Below are 15,212 nucleotides of genomic sequence, written 5' to 3'. Positions count from 1 at the left end.
AGAAAATAGCTTTATTGATGGCAAAAATAATTATTAATGTCATAAAAAATGCCGCAATGATCGTAAAAAAAATAATCATGCCATGAGGAGTCAGATAAAATTGCGTGTGTACATGTCGGAAGGCTTTGCAAACATTCTCTTTGGTTTCCGTTCGGAAGGGGATATCCTGCTACGCTTCATTCATTCGTGCTATGCCCGCCATGTTTGACCGGCGAACTTGGATCATCTCTCCAATATGAGGTAAGTTATCTGAAGATAAAAACATTTACAATCTTGTTTTGTACTTATATCGCTATCATTAGGAAGGAGAGTGCAGATGACAAGTAGTTTTGTTTTTTCATGGAATGATGCTAATTCGCTTCAGGCGCCTACAATGTCGTTTGGGGTCACCAATACAATGTTCTATCGAGATGGCTTCCAACACTCAGATTTAATTTCGACAGTGCCACTCAGGTTAGTATCTGATGGCATTACAAAAACATGTTGAGTTACAAAAAGTAATTTCTGTTGATTGTTTTTCTGTAGAACTAAATGTGAAGGCAGCGTCCTCCTATATAAAGTGAGCAGGTGTATCTTGATTGACTTCTGATCGTTACCAAATTGCTTTCAGTAAATGACAACTGAAAGAAATTCCTGAACAATATAGTCATGTGAGGATGCGTTTCAAATAATGACCAAATACCGCAAACCGTTTTTTAAAAGAAACCCACGTATTGAAGTTTTTAAAAAAATGGTATGGTTAGGTGTTTTTTTTAAACAACCATTTGTAGTCAGGCATATTTTTAAACAACCACGAGTAGTCGTTGGGGAAAAAAAAGACCCAAGGTAAGGCAGATTTTTATTTTATTTTAAATGACCATGTATAGTGAGGGTTTAAAGAGGTTTTTAAAAGTGTTTTAAAAACTGCCCAAATGACTTTTGTACCCTTTTGCCTTCACTCCAGCAATAACGCGCGCATGTGGTAATTCATTTTTCAAGTGGAGCCGATTCCTATTTTAAGCCAATGAAACGTATCCATCATCCTGGCCGGGCTTTAAAATTAAATTTGGATTTCATAACGCCACCACCATGCCTTCAATTATTCATGCGGAGGAAGCATTGGTAAAGCCAGTTTCACTCTCCTTTTTCATCCTCGATGACTTTCACACGAACCAGCAGGCAGGTTGATGAGCTTTAATATTAATCATAATAATAAAAGGCACATGTACAGCCAGAGTGAGATGAGCAAGTCCACAGCCTTTTTTTTGTCTTTATGAAAACACCCCCTCCCCAAAAAAATACAGCAGAGGTCAGGAGACATCTTCTATCTGCTTTACAGTAGATTCTATTCACGTAACATCTGCTCCTTCATGAAAGTCCAATGTACCGTACTTTTAGCCCCTATCCAACTGAGGGGGGAACATTTCCTAGTGTTGGCGAGGAAGACAAATGAACATTGACGTCAGTTTCTTTCTTCAAGGTTGGAAATGTCTCTGGCGAACAATTGCAACATTGAAATGAACGCTGACGTGAACGCAACATTCGCCACCTTCAAAAACACTCGCAATTGTTCTCGCTGCTCAGTGGGGTAAGGGCTTTTTGGTGGAGGACCCCCGCAACATCCCTTCAGTCACACACAAACACATGCACACACACTCGGGTTGTTAAAACATACATTTTTTAAAACTTTTTTTTTAATAAACAAACTTTACAGTGGAAAAAACATGTAGCAGATGCACAAAATCCTTTTCAACATGCCACCATTATTAAGCAAAATTCAAACATGAAATTACTTGTGAGAAAACGGGTGAATAAAAATATCCAACAGGAAGAGAGCCAAATAACTTGCTAACAGATTGAAATACTTCTACCGAGAAAAATGCAAACAAAATTTTAAACATGTTTTTAAGAACAACTATTTTTGAATTGACCGTCAGAACATTTTTTTTAACCATTTTGATGTTTTTTTTCATGGTACTAGTGACCCTTAATAATGTACCAGATGAACAAAATATATTTTTTTAACATTTGAAACTGGTGGCAAGAAAAAAAGGATCCGTTTTGGAACAAAGGTGAGAAAGCTGCCTTTTATTTCCATGCATGACTCACCAATAAAACAAACAAACGTGTTAAGCTATTTTTAGAAGCATCTCAACCGGCTTCAATAATGGATAGATGGATAAATTTGGTAGTGGCAAGAGGAAAATTTGACAGATAGGAAAGCTTTTGGCGGTTGTTGCAGAATTCTTGAATACAGGTCAGGATGTTTTCTTGGTGACACTTGGTTCTTTACCCTCCAAAATGTCATCAATGCTTTTGAAAAGATGCTGGCATGCCACTATTTTGAGCAGAATCGAGTTTAAAATGTCTAACCTAAAGACATTTTGCAAACTTGATTAATTTGGCAAAAAAAATAAGGAAAAAAAGTAGGGTCCTTTTTTTTCTCCCCAGAGTATTTCAATGATTTAACTTGTGGCGAGAAAAACGATTTGTTTATCTGGAGAAACTTGAAAAGTTATTGTCACACACAAAATATGGGAGGCCTCAAAAGCAATGAAAACATTCTTCTTTTTAAAGTGTTAAACGGTGTGGTTAAATATAAATAAAATAGGCAGTCACGCACGCACACACCCAATCACACGTCACAGCTCAGTCGAGTCAACACTCGTTTTCACATTTAGACAACACGCGTGCGCACACACACACACACATGCGCGCGCACGGGCGCGCATGTTTGCTGTAGTGCGCATGTGTGCTACTTTTGGCTCTTGGGTGTGCGGGGTGTCCAAGTGCTACACACTGACCACCTCAGGACCACGAACGCCCCTCCCCCCCAATTCAATTGAGTTTCCAGAGGGGGTCTCCTCACTTGTGTTGTAGGAGGTAAATGGATTAGTAGTGTGTATGTGTGTGTGTGTGTGTTTTGGGCGTGCGTGAGTATTAAGAGGTATCAGTGGTTGAGTGGCGTCTGTCTGTCTGTCGCTCCTCATCGCGGTGGTTGTCGTCTGTGTCGTTACTTTTGGACCTGGAATATGAAGAGGCGCAGGTTGATGTTTTTGGCGGCGAGCAGTTTGTTGCACTCAACAGAGTCGCAGATGGGCAGCAGCACGTAGTCGGTCTCGCTGTCGTCATTGCTGAAAGCGTAGTGATGGATGACCGGCTTGATGCGCACGTCGTCGTACGGGCCCTTCAGCAGCAGGAAGGAGCACTCCAGCGCTGAGTTCACCTGGGCAAGGAGTTGCCGTGATTATGATTTTTAGGATGATGCAGTTCGAATCCGGCTCCATCCAAAACTTGTCGCACACCGAGCGCTAGAACAGTTACTTTGACTTGTCATAATAAAAGACGAGCTTGGGACCTTCAAATCGACCTTGAGCGGTCGCGTGAACAGGTTTTTTTTTTTTAATGGCCCGCTTTATGGCTTTCTATAAGAGGCAACGTGAATTATTTTTTTCCGGGGGGAGGGGGGCGGTCCCGCGACTGGCTCACCTTGCTCTTGAGGATGAGCTGGAAGGAGAGCGTGCGCTTGCACGACAAGTTGGGGTTGCGCTCCGAGTCGTTGACTCGCGCCTTCAGCACCCACGTCTGGTTGAGCACGGTGAAGCGCGGCGTCTCGTAGTACAAGCGCGTGATGAAGTCGTCCGTGCGGTACGGCCTGAACTGCACCTCTGGCAAAGGCAAAGTTTTTCCTGACATTTTGGCTTGCGTGAAGCGCCTTTGTGTATTTAACGTGCTATACAGCAAAATCATGTTTGCAGCAAAACATTTTTCACAACAGGGGACTTTTCACTGTAGCAAATTTGATCTCGGACGTAAACACGAACACACAAAAAACGTTTGTGTACTTTGTATTTTTATTCCAATAGTGCATAAGTATGAGCATACTTATTTGACACTTCATATAGCCAGCGTAGAAAGAAAGAAACGGGAAAGAAATTGCGAAATTTACGATCACCTTTCACTTACATCAATTTCTTGCATCGTGTTTTTTATTTTGCTTCCTCCATCTTTCATTTTTATTTATCCTGTATTCTAGTTATTCTTTTCTTTACTCCTTGGTATGCAAAGGTCCGTTTTGTTGCCATTTTAGCAATGCAACGTTTGTGCTGCGTCTGAAACAAATACTTCCTGTTCTACTGCGCATGTGTAAACCAGTTTGGCGGTTGCTCTTGCCGTTTCCGAACGAAGCAGTAGAGGTCGCTGTGGTATGCTGAGGTTGGATTAGACTTTTGCGGAAGGCTTGTTTTCGTTGCAGTGAATCTCGTTGCGAAGATTTCGTATAACGGAACAGGGGGACTTTGTCATAGGGGGAGCAGAAAAGTGGGAATGGCTTTCATGCGTGACATTTTTTTCACACTAGGGGGTATATGTAGGTTTTGTTGTAGAGGAGTTTCACTGTACCAATCAAGTTATATAAATAGCCCCCCCCCCCCCCATTTTTTTTTCTTTCTTTGGGAATCGAGCTGACTTGCAGAGGCGTGGGGCGGGGTCTTACCGGTGAAGCCGATCTTCTCGTAGCAGAGGAGGCTGAAGATGCTGTTGTAGAGCTGCATGTCCCTGCGGTGGCTCTGGTCCATCTCGCCCAGGATGCCCATCAGCTCCGCGCCCGTCTTGGTGGGATGCGAGCACTCGCCCTCGTGGGCCGGCATCTCGTGGAAGGGCCCCTGCCAAGGGCACCCGATGCGCTTGTATTTGCACACCGTCACCCTAGTCACAAAAACGGGAAAGCAAAAAATATTGACTTTCACTGGAACAAAAGTTGGTGCTGCCTGTGCCGGTCGGTCTCTCTCTCAAACTGTCTCACTCATGCCATCTGTGTATCTGTCTGTCTCTGACGCTTGAGTTTCATCTCTCTTGATCTCTCACCACCTGTCTTGCTGTCTGTTTCCCTGACTCTGAATCTTCTCTCTCCCTCCACCTGTCTCGCTCTGTTTCTCTGACTTTGAATTCTCGCTCTCTCTCATCCCTTTTGTGTTTTTTCCCGCTGTCGCTCGCACGCCGGTTCCCACCACTCTCTCACCTATCCTGGCACTCGTCCTTCTGGTGTCTCTCCAGGCTGGACCGTGGAAACTGTTTAAGGCAGAATGTGCACTCTGTGGGCAGCTCGCTGACCGCCTTCTCCACCGCCAGGTTCCTGCAGCAAAGGTTCTTGCTGATCTCGCACCTGCAACGGAGGTCAGGATCAACGCGGTGACCGTCGAGCGCCGCAGAGCGCCCGTCCGTCCGTCCCCGGCCCGGACTTTGCTCGGCTGTACCTGCAGTTGGGACACGTGGCCTGCTCCTCCTTGAGGCGAGAGTCAGCCAGCAGGTGAATGAAGCAGCCCGCGCACATCAAGTGACCGTTGGTACACTAGTGGGCAACGTGTCACGATAAGTCAAATGTCATTAATGTCGGGGCACAGCACAACAACAAAAAAAAAGACACATGGGGAGCAAAAATATATTTTCCACATAATGTAGATAGTTAAGGGGAGGGGGGGGTCATTTGAAATTCATCAAGGACACATTTTTGGATTTAGTATGATGAAAATTTATATTTAAAAAAAAAAACCTGTAGCATTAAAATAAATCTGCTGAGATTTTTACATGTTTTTAATGACAGTAAAAATGCATATATATAGAATTTTATTTTAAAATGAAAACGACAATTTTTTTTTACTGTCAATGTAAACTGTATTTTTTTTAAAAGGTACATTTTCAAAAGTTCCACAGAAAAAAAAGCATGGTTGTTAAAACCATGCTTTTTTCACCCCCCCCCCTCAGACTGAAGTAAATCAACGATGGACAATCGGGATCAGATCCATATTAAAGCAGGTTTAATGTTAGTTTGTATACACATGACATAGTGAATCGACCACTTGCAGATCTCTGGGTCGTGCCGTGCATGCTGGAAAAAGCGATTGTCCAACTTTTCCTTTAGGACCGTTATAAAGATACAAAGTTTTGACTGAGATTTTGACGAGGATGACACGGGTAGCACACTTGTGGTCATTTGCTCAACCCAGCACGGAAACATTTATTTCTGTTGGGCCAAAAGCATGTCATGTCTCACTCGTTTCTTAGTTTGTGTGTGTTCCCTCTTAAGATATTGAGAAAAAAATGAATGAAAGTGCGTTAAAAAAAATCTATAATTTTAGTCATCGTTTTCATTCATCTGCATTTTTTTGGGGGGCGGGGCCATCAGAATCTTGTTTTGACGGGAAATTTGGGATGATTGAAGAGGTTTACACTGCACTATAATTTCATTTTTATCTTTTTTTGTCGCCACTAAATTTCATTTAGAGCAGTGAAACATGAGACGATGTCTCCCGGCTCAGGATCCCTCCGGAAGAGTTTTAAAGAAGTGGGGAAGGGAAAAGGAAGCTGCTGCCTCTGCCACCCGACTGATTTTCACGCATGTGCGCAGAGATCTGCAAGTGGCTCATTGTTGCTTTTTACACCCCAAAAAGTACCCAAATATTTATAATATATATATTTCTCTTGGTGTTTTGGTTTCAAAAACAATTTTGGCAACCTTTTGGACATACAGGGGGGTATGTATGCACTACTCACATGAAGTTCGGGATTATTTGGCTTTCGGGTGAAATTTATGGAAAATCTATTTTTAAAAAAAACACTACAGCGATATCGTGAAAGTCAGGACATTTAAGTAGAAGTATGCACTGGTGATTTCCTCATCTCAATTGTGACAATTGTGTTCACAATGGTGGGCACGTCACAACAAAAAAATGTCCACGTCTCAAGTCATGTGCCCTTGAGCGTCAATTCCAGCTTGAGGATCTCTCATGCTGATCACAAGTTGATTTATGGTCTGCTGAGCCCGTGACATGCCACTCTGGAGTTGCATTCATCATCTGGGCTCCCAAGGCATTGTTCAACAATGTAGCAGGCCAAAGGACGTCCAATTCTACATCTTTCTGTGACTCTTCCAGTCTCTCGGTATCCCTGTTGTAACTGCTGATGACTATCTGTGCCACTCTAAACTCGGCGGCAACTTTCATCTGAGAACGTTCTGTTTGAAGCCTCATGACGGCAAGGTGCCGTTGACCCATTTTTGGGTGTCGTCTTGGTCTCATGATGTCAAAATCTGAACAGCATGACAACGACTGTGGAAACGGCAGATCTGATTGAACCGGGACATTGATTGGTTGATTCAAGGATCAAAACGCCTGTTGCGAATTTTGCCGTTAAGCTCCTCGTTAGAGAAACGCGACGTGTGCAAAAAGTACCGAAACATTTAACAGTTGGACATGTGCATTCAAAAGCTTTCGAGAAGGCCACATTAGAAGTTTACTAGTAGAGGTTTGAATGCGTTTTAGCCTCATCCTGAAATTTCACCCAAAAGTCAAATATCCTTCTTTTTTTTTTTTGTGAGTAGTGTGAATATATATGTAGGCTGAAATATTTAAGGATCATGACATATTTGGGTCATTTTTTCTCTAATGAATTTTTGATATTTTTTTTAAGTTGTTTTATGTTTTGTCTTGAGAATTGCAGATTTGATCCAGAGTGAAACGGGTTTGACGGCTTTGCTTCAAATATATACAAAAGCAGTTGTTTCAAATAGTGGTGTGGGCGATTGTGAATGATTGGGGGACTTTGTGAGGGCTTTATGGATTGAACTTCGCACTGCTTGTGCTTGCACATTATATTAAATAGTGTATGTAACAGTGTCGTGTGCAGGGCTACTACATGGTTGACATTGAGCAGGGGTCAGGTTGGTGGCATTCAAGGGCAAGGTGGGGAAATGGTGGATTACTTTTATTTTGAAGGGTGTTGATGTTGGGGAAGTGACTTTGAGTTGAAGGTTATTATTTGAAGATCAGGTCAAACTTTTGAGCAGTGGGCCGACAAGAAGGGGGCAGGGTGTGTCAGTACAGTTTACTCTGGCCAGTGCGGATTTATTTATGAATCCATGGAGCATCAGGTTGCCCCAATATTTTCAGAATTTTAGGGGGAATGTGGGTTTTTTTCTGGGAGGTGTTGCAGGGAGGTGTTGGGGCATGTTTGTGACACGTTTACCTGATACACAGACGCCTTGGGCAAGTCTAGGCACACGGTGCAGCACAGCACAGAGTACAGTCTCTCCTCCAGTTTGCCGGACTCCGCCTCGGGCACTTTGGTCTTCTTCTTGGGCGGCTCGTCCGAGTCCGCCTCGGGCCGAATGCCGACCTCCTCCTGCCCGACGAGCCCGGCCCCTGCCCCGGCCACAGCTACATCGGCCGCCCCCGCCACCACTGCTGCCGACGAGCCACCGGGCGCGGACATCAAGTCATCGTCTTCCATGGCAGACATTCGAATTGTTCTAGAACTTGCTACGTACTTCCCCACCTCCACCACAGATGACTTTGCTTCTATTTTAAGTGGTGGGTTAGCTTCGAAGCTAATTGACAGCTAGCTCGCTAGTCGGCTGCTAACACGCGGCCTCACACTACGGTGTAATGCTAACGCACTTGTTATGTTTAGGGGTAATTTTCAAAAGTCTTATGCAAGCCACAACCGAGGTGAAGACAAAATGTCACCCACTGGGGAGGACTTACGGTGCGGCTAGTTAGTTGACACCGAGCCCGGAGCACGGCGCTCCGGTAGTGGGGGGTTGGCAGCCAGAACAAAAACAACTCAGCTGTTTTCAAGGAGGGCGGGGGGAGCTCTCTCCCATCAAACGGCTCGGTTCGGCTACCCCAAGGTCCGGCGTGTCCGCTCCGGCGGCCCAAAATGTCTTTCCCCGTCCGCGGACGCTTGTTGTTGTTGTTGTTGGCTCGTCTCTCGGGCTCACACAGCCATCTTTGTTTTCCTCCCTGTCCGCTTCCCCTCTCTCTGTCTCTCGGAGTTTTCACCCTTTTACGACTCCGTGTCAGGATAGGACTTAGTGAGAAATAAACACCGTTTTTTTCGAACTATGTCAAGGGCCGCCTTTCGTCCTGCACGCCTGATCGTGTCGAATCGGCGGACGGCGGAATGTTTTTGCTGCGGCCACAGATGACTTGGGGTATTTAAGGAGTTGAGGAACGCGCATGCGCAATGGCCGCAGACGAAGCAAGAGGGCTTTGAAAGCTGCCCAAAATTGTGTCAGCTACCTGCTTTTTAAAGCCCTTTGAGAACTCGTCGGCGCCCACGTCGTTGCACCAAGACGCTTTGATGACTAACTGCTAACCACCGGATGGATAGATAAGTTAAAACAGCCCCCAACAAGCCGTAGGCTTGTGGTGATTTACATATTGCAGCGTGCTGCTTGTGCAGTCAGCTGCGAGTGGTCTGACTGGTTCTGGGAGACCCTCTACTGTATTATTATGCATGGTTGATACAACCAGAAATGTCAGATGCGTAAACAAAGGTTTGGAAACTAAGCTTTTACCTATGCAGAGGGAAAAACAATGTATGTGATTGTGATTTTAGATTACATTTGGTTTGATGGAACATTTTATAGACATGCCTTATTTAGAATCATGATAAACAACCACTTGTTGACCCTTTATTACATTTTGTGTAAATAACGAAGCCAGAAATACAAGGCGAGTGAACCAAAGCTTGAGAATATGTTGTGCCTCCTTAAGGGGGAAAAATTGGAGGCGGCTGTTAAAAGTGCCAGCTTTCCAATATGAGGACGCCCAATGCAACCCCCCCCAGGGCGGACTGACGTGCTTATTTGTAATTCAGACTTGGTCCTCGGGCTTTTGATTGTTAGCTGCATTGAACTTGCTTTAGACACATCTCTTGTTTGAATGGGTTGCTTGTTGGAGTGTCGGAACTCTTCAGGTCTGAAGCCTGCCGGCACTTGAGAGAGCCTCACAATTTATGGGTTTTCCCTCTGTGTAGTTTGGACCTTCTCTCTGTCTAGCGGTGCTGGTTTAGGTCGCTGTTCGTCCGCCGTCCTGGTCATGCGGTGGCACTCCAGCACGTTCTGCTGGCAGCTGGCCACCTTGGCCCTCAGCCAGGGGTGCTGCAACGTGTTCTGTGCAGTCATCCTCGTGACCGGGTCGGACTGGATGAGGCCTGAAACCAGGCCTTTAGCTTCTGAACAACAAAATAAGTATCGGTATTGTTCAGTTGTATTTCACTTCAGTGGTACACAAAAGGATCGCTGCTAAAGTACAGTTCAGTTGTATTTAACTTCTAGTCTAGTGGTACGCAGCTCTCTATGGCTTTTTTTTAGCTTTTTTTTGTGTCCATACAATTGTGGTCAAACTCCAAATTGGAGCACGATTGGTGTGTTCCAATCTCCTACCTTCTGAGATGGTGTCCCAATCGGGGGACAGGAAATGCAATTGCCCCCGTTTGATGATCTCAAACAGCTCCTCCTGATCTCGATCCCGACTTCGAAAGGGGGCGAAGCCGCACAGAAGGATGTAGAGAATGACACCCAGCGCCCACATGTCCACCTCCACGCCGTATCCTGCTAGGTCATGTCAACCGTATTTTTGAAAAATGGTTTCAGGAGGACTTTAGTGCAGCGCTAACCTGTCTCTGATAGAATCTCGGGTGCCACGTAAGTGGGTGTGCCGCAGATGGTGAAGACCGGCTCGCTCACGACCATGGCGAGGCCGAAGTCGGCCAGTTTTAGTCTGGTCATGCCAGGAACTGCGTGAACAATCTAAGGGAGCAATGACCGATTATCTGTAACAATAATAGCAATTCAAAACCCAAAGGCAACATTGTCATGTATTTTTTCAGAAGAAAATTAAATATATATATTTTTTTAGTGTCAGAAACCACAGATGCACTTTATTGGTCTTCACCCACAACTTTTGATGCTAAATCATGCTAAATTGCTACTCATATCAGAGATTGTATTTTGAAAAATACTCATCACGGATGTTTTTGGTGACTAACCAGCAGGTTCTCTGGTTTGACGTCCCGGTGGACCACGCTCCTGCGGTGGATGTATTTAAGCGCCTCGCTCACGTCGGCCACCATGACCGCCGTTTCGTCCTCGCCGAAGCTGCCGCGTACGCTGATGGCCTCGAAGAGGTCGCCCCCGCTGGCAAGCTCCATGACCAGGTAAGCCCTTGCGGCCGTGCGGTGGTGGGCCAGTAGCCTGATGATGCACGGGTGCCGCAGGCTGGCCAGAAGGCTCAGCTCGTTCTGCAGAATGTGCTCTCGGCCCAGCAGCTGCGAGCGTTCCACCATCTTGACGGCCAGCGTCCGGCCATCGGCGCGACGCCGGCACTCGCGCACCACCGCAAAGTTGCCATCCCCTAGGATGCGCCCCACTTCATAGAGGCGATTCACATCAGCCTCGGCGACCTCGCTGCCCTCCGAGCGAAGCGCCGAGAATTCACTTGAGATGGCAGGAAGGCTCTTTGAGTCTGTCAGTGAATCAAGGTTATTAGTGTTACCCCCCTGTGACATGAGTGCTGTCAAGCGATTAAAAAAAAAAAATGTGATTAATTAATTTGGGTCTGTAATTAATTAATCCCTTTTAATCTCATTTAAAAATTACTGACAAACCCCCTACTGTCATTTTAAATTTGTTACATTGTTGAGGCAGATCAACAACTCACACAGGAAGCCAACACATAAAAAGGGCTATTAGAAAAAGGCAACCCACCCATAGAAACAATAAAGGCAGAGATTAAAATAAACAAAATAACACGCTACATGTGATGTAATTAATTAATCGCAATTAACGTGATAGTTTGATACCGCTACGTGATATTGCGGTATTTTTTAAATTCAGAAAACTTTATTTATCCCCATGGGGCAGTTAAGAGTTTTAGCGATGGAAGATGGGAAGCGATTCTTCAAAAACGGTTCTGAGCTGTTGATTGCCAATCAGTTGAAATTGACTGTAAACATTAACACCAAGAGGAGTGAATTCAACTCGTAATTTCAATCAGCTGAGCGCAAGCTGCTGTGAAGAGCAAAAAACTGCCAGTAATTGACAGACGTTTCTAATGGCCCAAACTGGCCACAAGATGGCAGCGAAGCACTACTTATGTTCAAAGACAGTTGAGGCTCAACTTTTGAAAACTTATGAACGCAACACTGTTGTTGGCCATATTGTTCTGAATCAAAAAGTTCACAGGATGTTTGAACAAGCCAAGATTTGAATTTGAAATTGTAAAGATGGGGCGCTTCTTTTATTAGATGTCACTCGCGTGCATGTTTTTTCTGTGTGTGGAATTGTGGGAAAAGTGGGAATTTTTGGAACATGAAAACTGGTTGTCTTAATTGAATTTAAAAATATATATATATTTTATATATCTATATATCCATCTATCCATTTTCCGAACCGACTAATCCTCACTAGGGGTGGAGCCCATTCCAGCCGTCTTCGGGCAGTAGGCGGGGGACACCCTGAACCGGTTGCCAGCCAATCGCAGATATATATATCTGTACATATATTAAAAGCATAATACATATCATAAAAACTCTTCCAACCTTGGGGGGAACTTCGCGTTTGTTTCCTGCACAAGGGAGGCAATGGGGCCCTTCTTGAAAACGGATTGTTCCACTCCGGACTTGGTTGCTTGGCTCTTCTCGCCAAGCAGTTTTCACACAGAGGAGCAAAGTCCATCTCTTGCTCTCGTTGAAATCGACCAATGGCAGGTGGCATCTCCTCGCAGACCCTGCCCCTTACGCGCAGCTTCTGCAGGTGGTTTGGATGATGAGCGGCTTTCCCGGATGCGCCTTTACTCAACTTCTCCATCTCGGGTGGCGGTCTATCTTCCGTGGCAACCTTGTCCTCCATCCCCTCACTGTAGCCGCTGTCTGCCTTAGCGGCTTTATCTGGCGCCGGTCGGAGCTTCTTCTCCCAAACCAGGAGTGCTTCGGCCCGGTAACGGGATTGCTCCGGGAAAAGTTCCTCCAGCGCCTCGTGCAGGGCGCTCAGCTCCGGGCGGCCTTTGCCGAGCGCCAAGAGGGCCGTGTCGCTGTGGAAGAAGTCGCCAACGCTCTTCACCTGTGATGGATAATAAAAAAAATTAGGATTAGGATTCCTGGTGTCGATTTTAGGAATGGAAGGAAGATCCAACCTCTCGGGCAAAAGCCGTGTAGAGGCGAGTCACTCGGGATCGGTGCCAACGAGGAAACCCGAGCGCTTCCGAGACGTCCAGTAGGAGCTGCTCAAAGGAGATCACGCCCCTGCGGTTTAAAAGCACCGTCACCTTGGAAAAAAGATGAACAGCAAAATGACAGCAGTTTGTTTTTTTAATCAAAAATGCAAAAAATGTCATTTTGATTTTCATACTCAGTAATTAGTCGCGCATCGTAGGGGATACATAGTGAAAAATCCAACAACTCGTAATAAATTCATATTTCACAATATCAACTTGGTACAAGACAGTCAAAAAATCACCTAATGAACCACATGCTGCTTCATTTAAAGACAAAAGTTGGGTAGTTTACCTTCCGCGGTGCGCCCGGACTAGGATGCACGACCGTGACCAAACGGGGTCGCTCGGCGCTCTCTTCTGCGTGTCGCCCGCGGAAGAGCGGCAGGTGAGGGGCCGCCCCGCGGATCTGTCCCGGGTGGTGGCGAGCGTGCCAGAGGGGGGGCGGTAGAGGAGGCGCAGCAGCACTCGTACCACCACCCGTATGTTTCAAAGAAGGGCAGAGGGCTGCTAAAACAGGAGTGTACGGTATTAGGACTGCTGCAGTTTTGGGAAATCCGGTTTTGAAAGGACCATTGGAACCAAAATGGCTGATGTCCCGTGTCTTTACAGGCATTGCTTCCTGAGATTTTTTTGTGGTGCTCCCCTTATTAGACGTGCTTAAAAAATTTCATATCACTCAGTTAAAGCCTCAAGGGCTGAACTTTCAAAAAGATCCAAAAACCAGGAGTTGACCACCCCACCTTAACCCCCCGCCCCTCAAAACTCAGTTCTCCAAAATTGCTTTTAATATTTGATGATCACTTGCACATTTTTAAAAGTAATGTTGTTATGAGTGTTTGCAACAGTTGTCTGCTTTCGCTGCTTTGTCTGTTTTGTACCTCTGTAAAGTGACTGAGTATCTCTACTCAATACTTAAAAATCCTAAACAACAAATCATCCCGATCAGATTTGAGGTTTTTTTTCCATTACATGGAGTGCAAGTGGTGCCATTTGAGATACTTTTTGTGGTCCCAGATAAATTATTTACGCTTTCTTGAGACGGGCTCACACACACACACACACACACACACGCCTGAACAAAAGCTTCCTTGACTTGGATATATGCATCATTAATGAAGCTTTGAGGACATGCCACATCTTTCACTTTAGACCACAAAGTGTGTGTGAGAGAGAGTGACGGGTGTGTGTTAGTGGGGTTGTAACAAGAGTGCTTGTGAGCGTGTTTGTATGAATGTTCACGTGTTTGTGTGTGTGTTTGGTAGAGTTGGTGAGAATGAGTGTGTGTAGATTGTTTCCGACTAACAACACAAACCCCATTTTGTTAGACACTCCTAAAAAACCGCTGCTTGTATACGAATTGTTTCCTTTGCCCATGTATGACAATAATAGGTGTCAGTTACAAAAAGCAAAACTCACCTGTGGTTCTCCATTTCCTTGCCGGGTCGCAGCCATACCGAGCCTTCGCAGGCGGTGCCATTTCAGAACAAAACAAGACCGAAATAAGTGAGAACCAAGTTCCGATTGAAAACTAGTCTCTGACGTCACCCCCTCGCGAGCTGAATGTAACGTCGGCTGGCGTGACGCGTTGCCATGGTTATTTGTCAAGCTAGACGTCTTCGCAAAGGAAGTATCGCTAATTGATACTTCAAATTAAGATACTCGGCTGGTAAACGTTCTCAGTACATATAGTCAAGCATTATGCTAGTCATAGCAGAAAAAAATGATTATTCAAACTAGCAAGAATTCACCGTTGAATGTGCATTGTAGCACTTCTGACAAGCGAATGTATTTTATTTTGAAGTTAACTTCAGGATATGTAATATTTTCACTTTCGTCACTAAACACGAGCGTTCACATTCATTTCATCTTAGAATGAAATGTAAATGTTCATAATATTACACAAAAGGTTGTTGGGTAATTTACTGGCCTGTTTCTTATTGACACAACAAATGTGCAATCCTTTTGCTAACATGCTCTGGGATGCAATATGTGACGTACCGGGTGGTCTTTTTTTAATTGAGGCCCCCTTGCCACCAGCTTCATTGTTCAGTCTCCTGGGCTACTGTTAATATTGGATCAGGCATTCTTTTCTTCAACTCCCGGATCTATATCCTGTGCTTTGACTATTCAACCGTAACATAAATACGAAAATATATTGAAGTGACCTGCGTAATGTAA

The 15,212-nt window shown here is 44.9% G+C and overlaps 2 protein-coding genes across 2 annotated transcripts; both read right to left on the bottom strand.

Moving 5' to 3' along the window:
* Nucleotides 1-1,159: 1,159 nt before the first annotated feature.
* Nucleotides 1,160-9,149, bottom strand: zftraf1 (zinc finger TRAF-type containing 1). The gene is made up of 6 exons (XM_052070940.1): nucleotides 8,002-9,149; nucleotides 5,235-5,329; nucleotides 5,000-5,143; nucleotides 4,475-4,686; nucleotides 3,469-3,647; nucleotides 1,160-3,205 (listed from the first exon to the last, which is right to left on the bottom strand). Exons 1-6 carry the CDS (start codon nucleotides 8,272-8,274, stop codon nucleotides 2,993-2,995), a joined length of 1,116 nt encoding a protein of 371 aa, XP_051926900.1. The 5' UTR covers nucleotides 8,275-9,149; the 3' UTR covers nucleotides 1,160-2,992.
* Nucleotides 9,150-9,541: 392 nt separating this feature from the next.
* dclk3 (doublecortin-like kinase 3) lies at nucleotides 9,542-14,607 on the bottom strand. The gene is made up of 8 exons (XM_052072650.1): nucleotides 14,451-14,607; nucleotides 13,327-13,541; nucleotides 12,954-13,085; nucleotides 12,361-12,880; nucleotides 10,810-11,285; nucleotides 10,438-10,570; nucleotides 10,205-10,372; nucleotides 9,542-9,993 (listed from the first exon to the last, which is right to left on the bottom strand). Exons 1-8 carry the CDS (start codon nucleotides 14,509-14,511, stop codon nucleotides 9,773-9,775), a joined length of 1,926 nt encoding a protein of 641 aa, XP_051928610.1. The 5' UTR covers nucleotides 14,512-14,607; the 3' UTR covers nucleotides 9,542-9,772.
* Nucleotides 14,608-15,212: the final 605 nt, after the last annotated feature.

Source organism: Hippocampus zosterae, chromosome 7 (assembly GCF_025434085.1).
Source record: "Hippocampus zosterae strain Florida chromosome 7, ASM2543408v3, whole genome shotgun sequence".
NCBI lineage: Eukaryota > Metazoa > Chordata > Actinopteri > Syngnathiformes > Syngnathidae > Hippocampus > Hippocampus zosterae.
Note: the sequence above shows the minus strand (reverse complement) of the source record. Positions and strands in the feature narration are given on the sequence as shown.

Excerpts from the sequence above, each read along its gene's own strand:
- zftraf1 (XM_052070940.1), bottom strand. The coding sequence starts at position 8,274 with ATGTCTGCCATGGAAGACGATGACTTGATGTCCGCGCCCGGTGGCTCG. Across the intron at positions 5,144-5,234 it reads GCCACGTGTCCCAACTGCAG|GTGCGAGATCAGCAAGAACC; the intron begins GTACAGCCGAGC and ends CCTCCGTTGCAG. Across the intron at positions 3,206-3,468 it reads AGCTCATCCTCAAGAGCAAG|GTGAACTCAGCGCTGGAGTG; the intron begins GTGAGCCAGTCG and ends CTCCTTGCCCAG.
- dclk3 (XM_052072650.1), bottom strand. The coding sequence starts at position 14,511 with ATGGCACCGCCTGCGAAGGCTCGGTATGGCTGCGACCCGGCAAGGAAA. Across the intron at positions 13,542-14,450 it reads AAGGAAATGGAGAACCACAG|CAGCCCTCTGCCCTTCTTTG; the intron begins GTGAGTTTTGCT and ends CTCCTGTTTTAG. Across the intron at positions 9,994-10,204 it reads TTGGGACACCATCTCAGAAG|AAGCTAAAGGCCTGGTTTCA; the intron begins GTAGGAGATTGG and ends TTTGTTGTTCAG.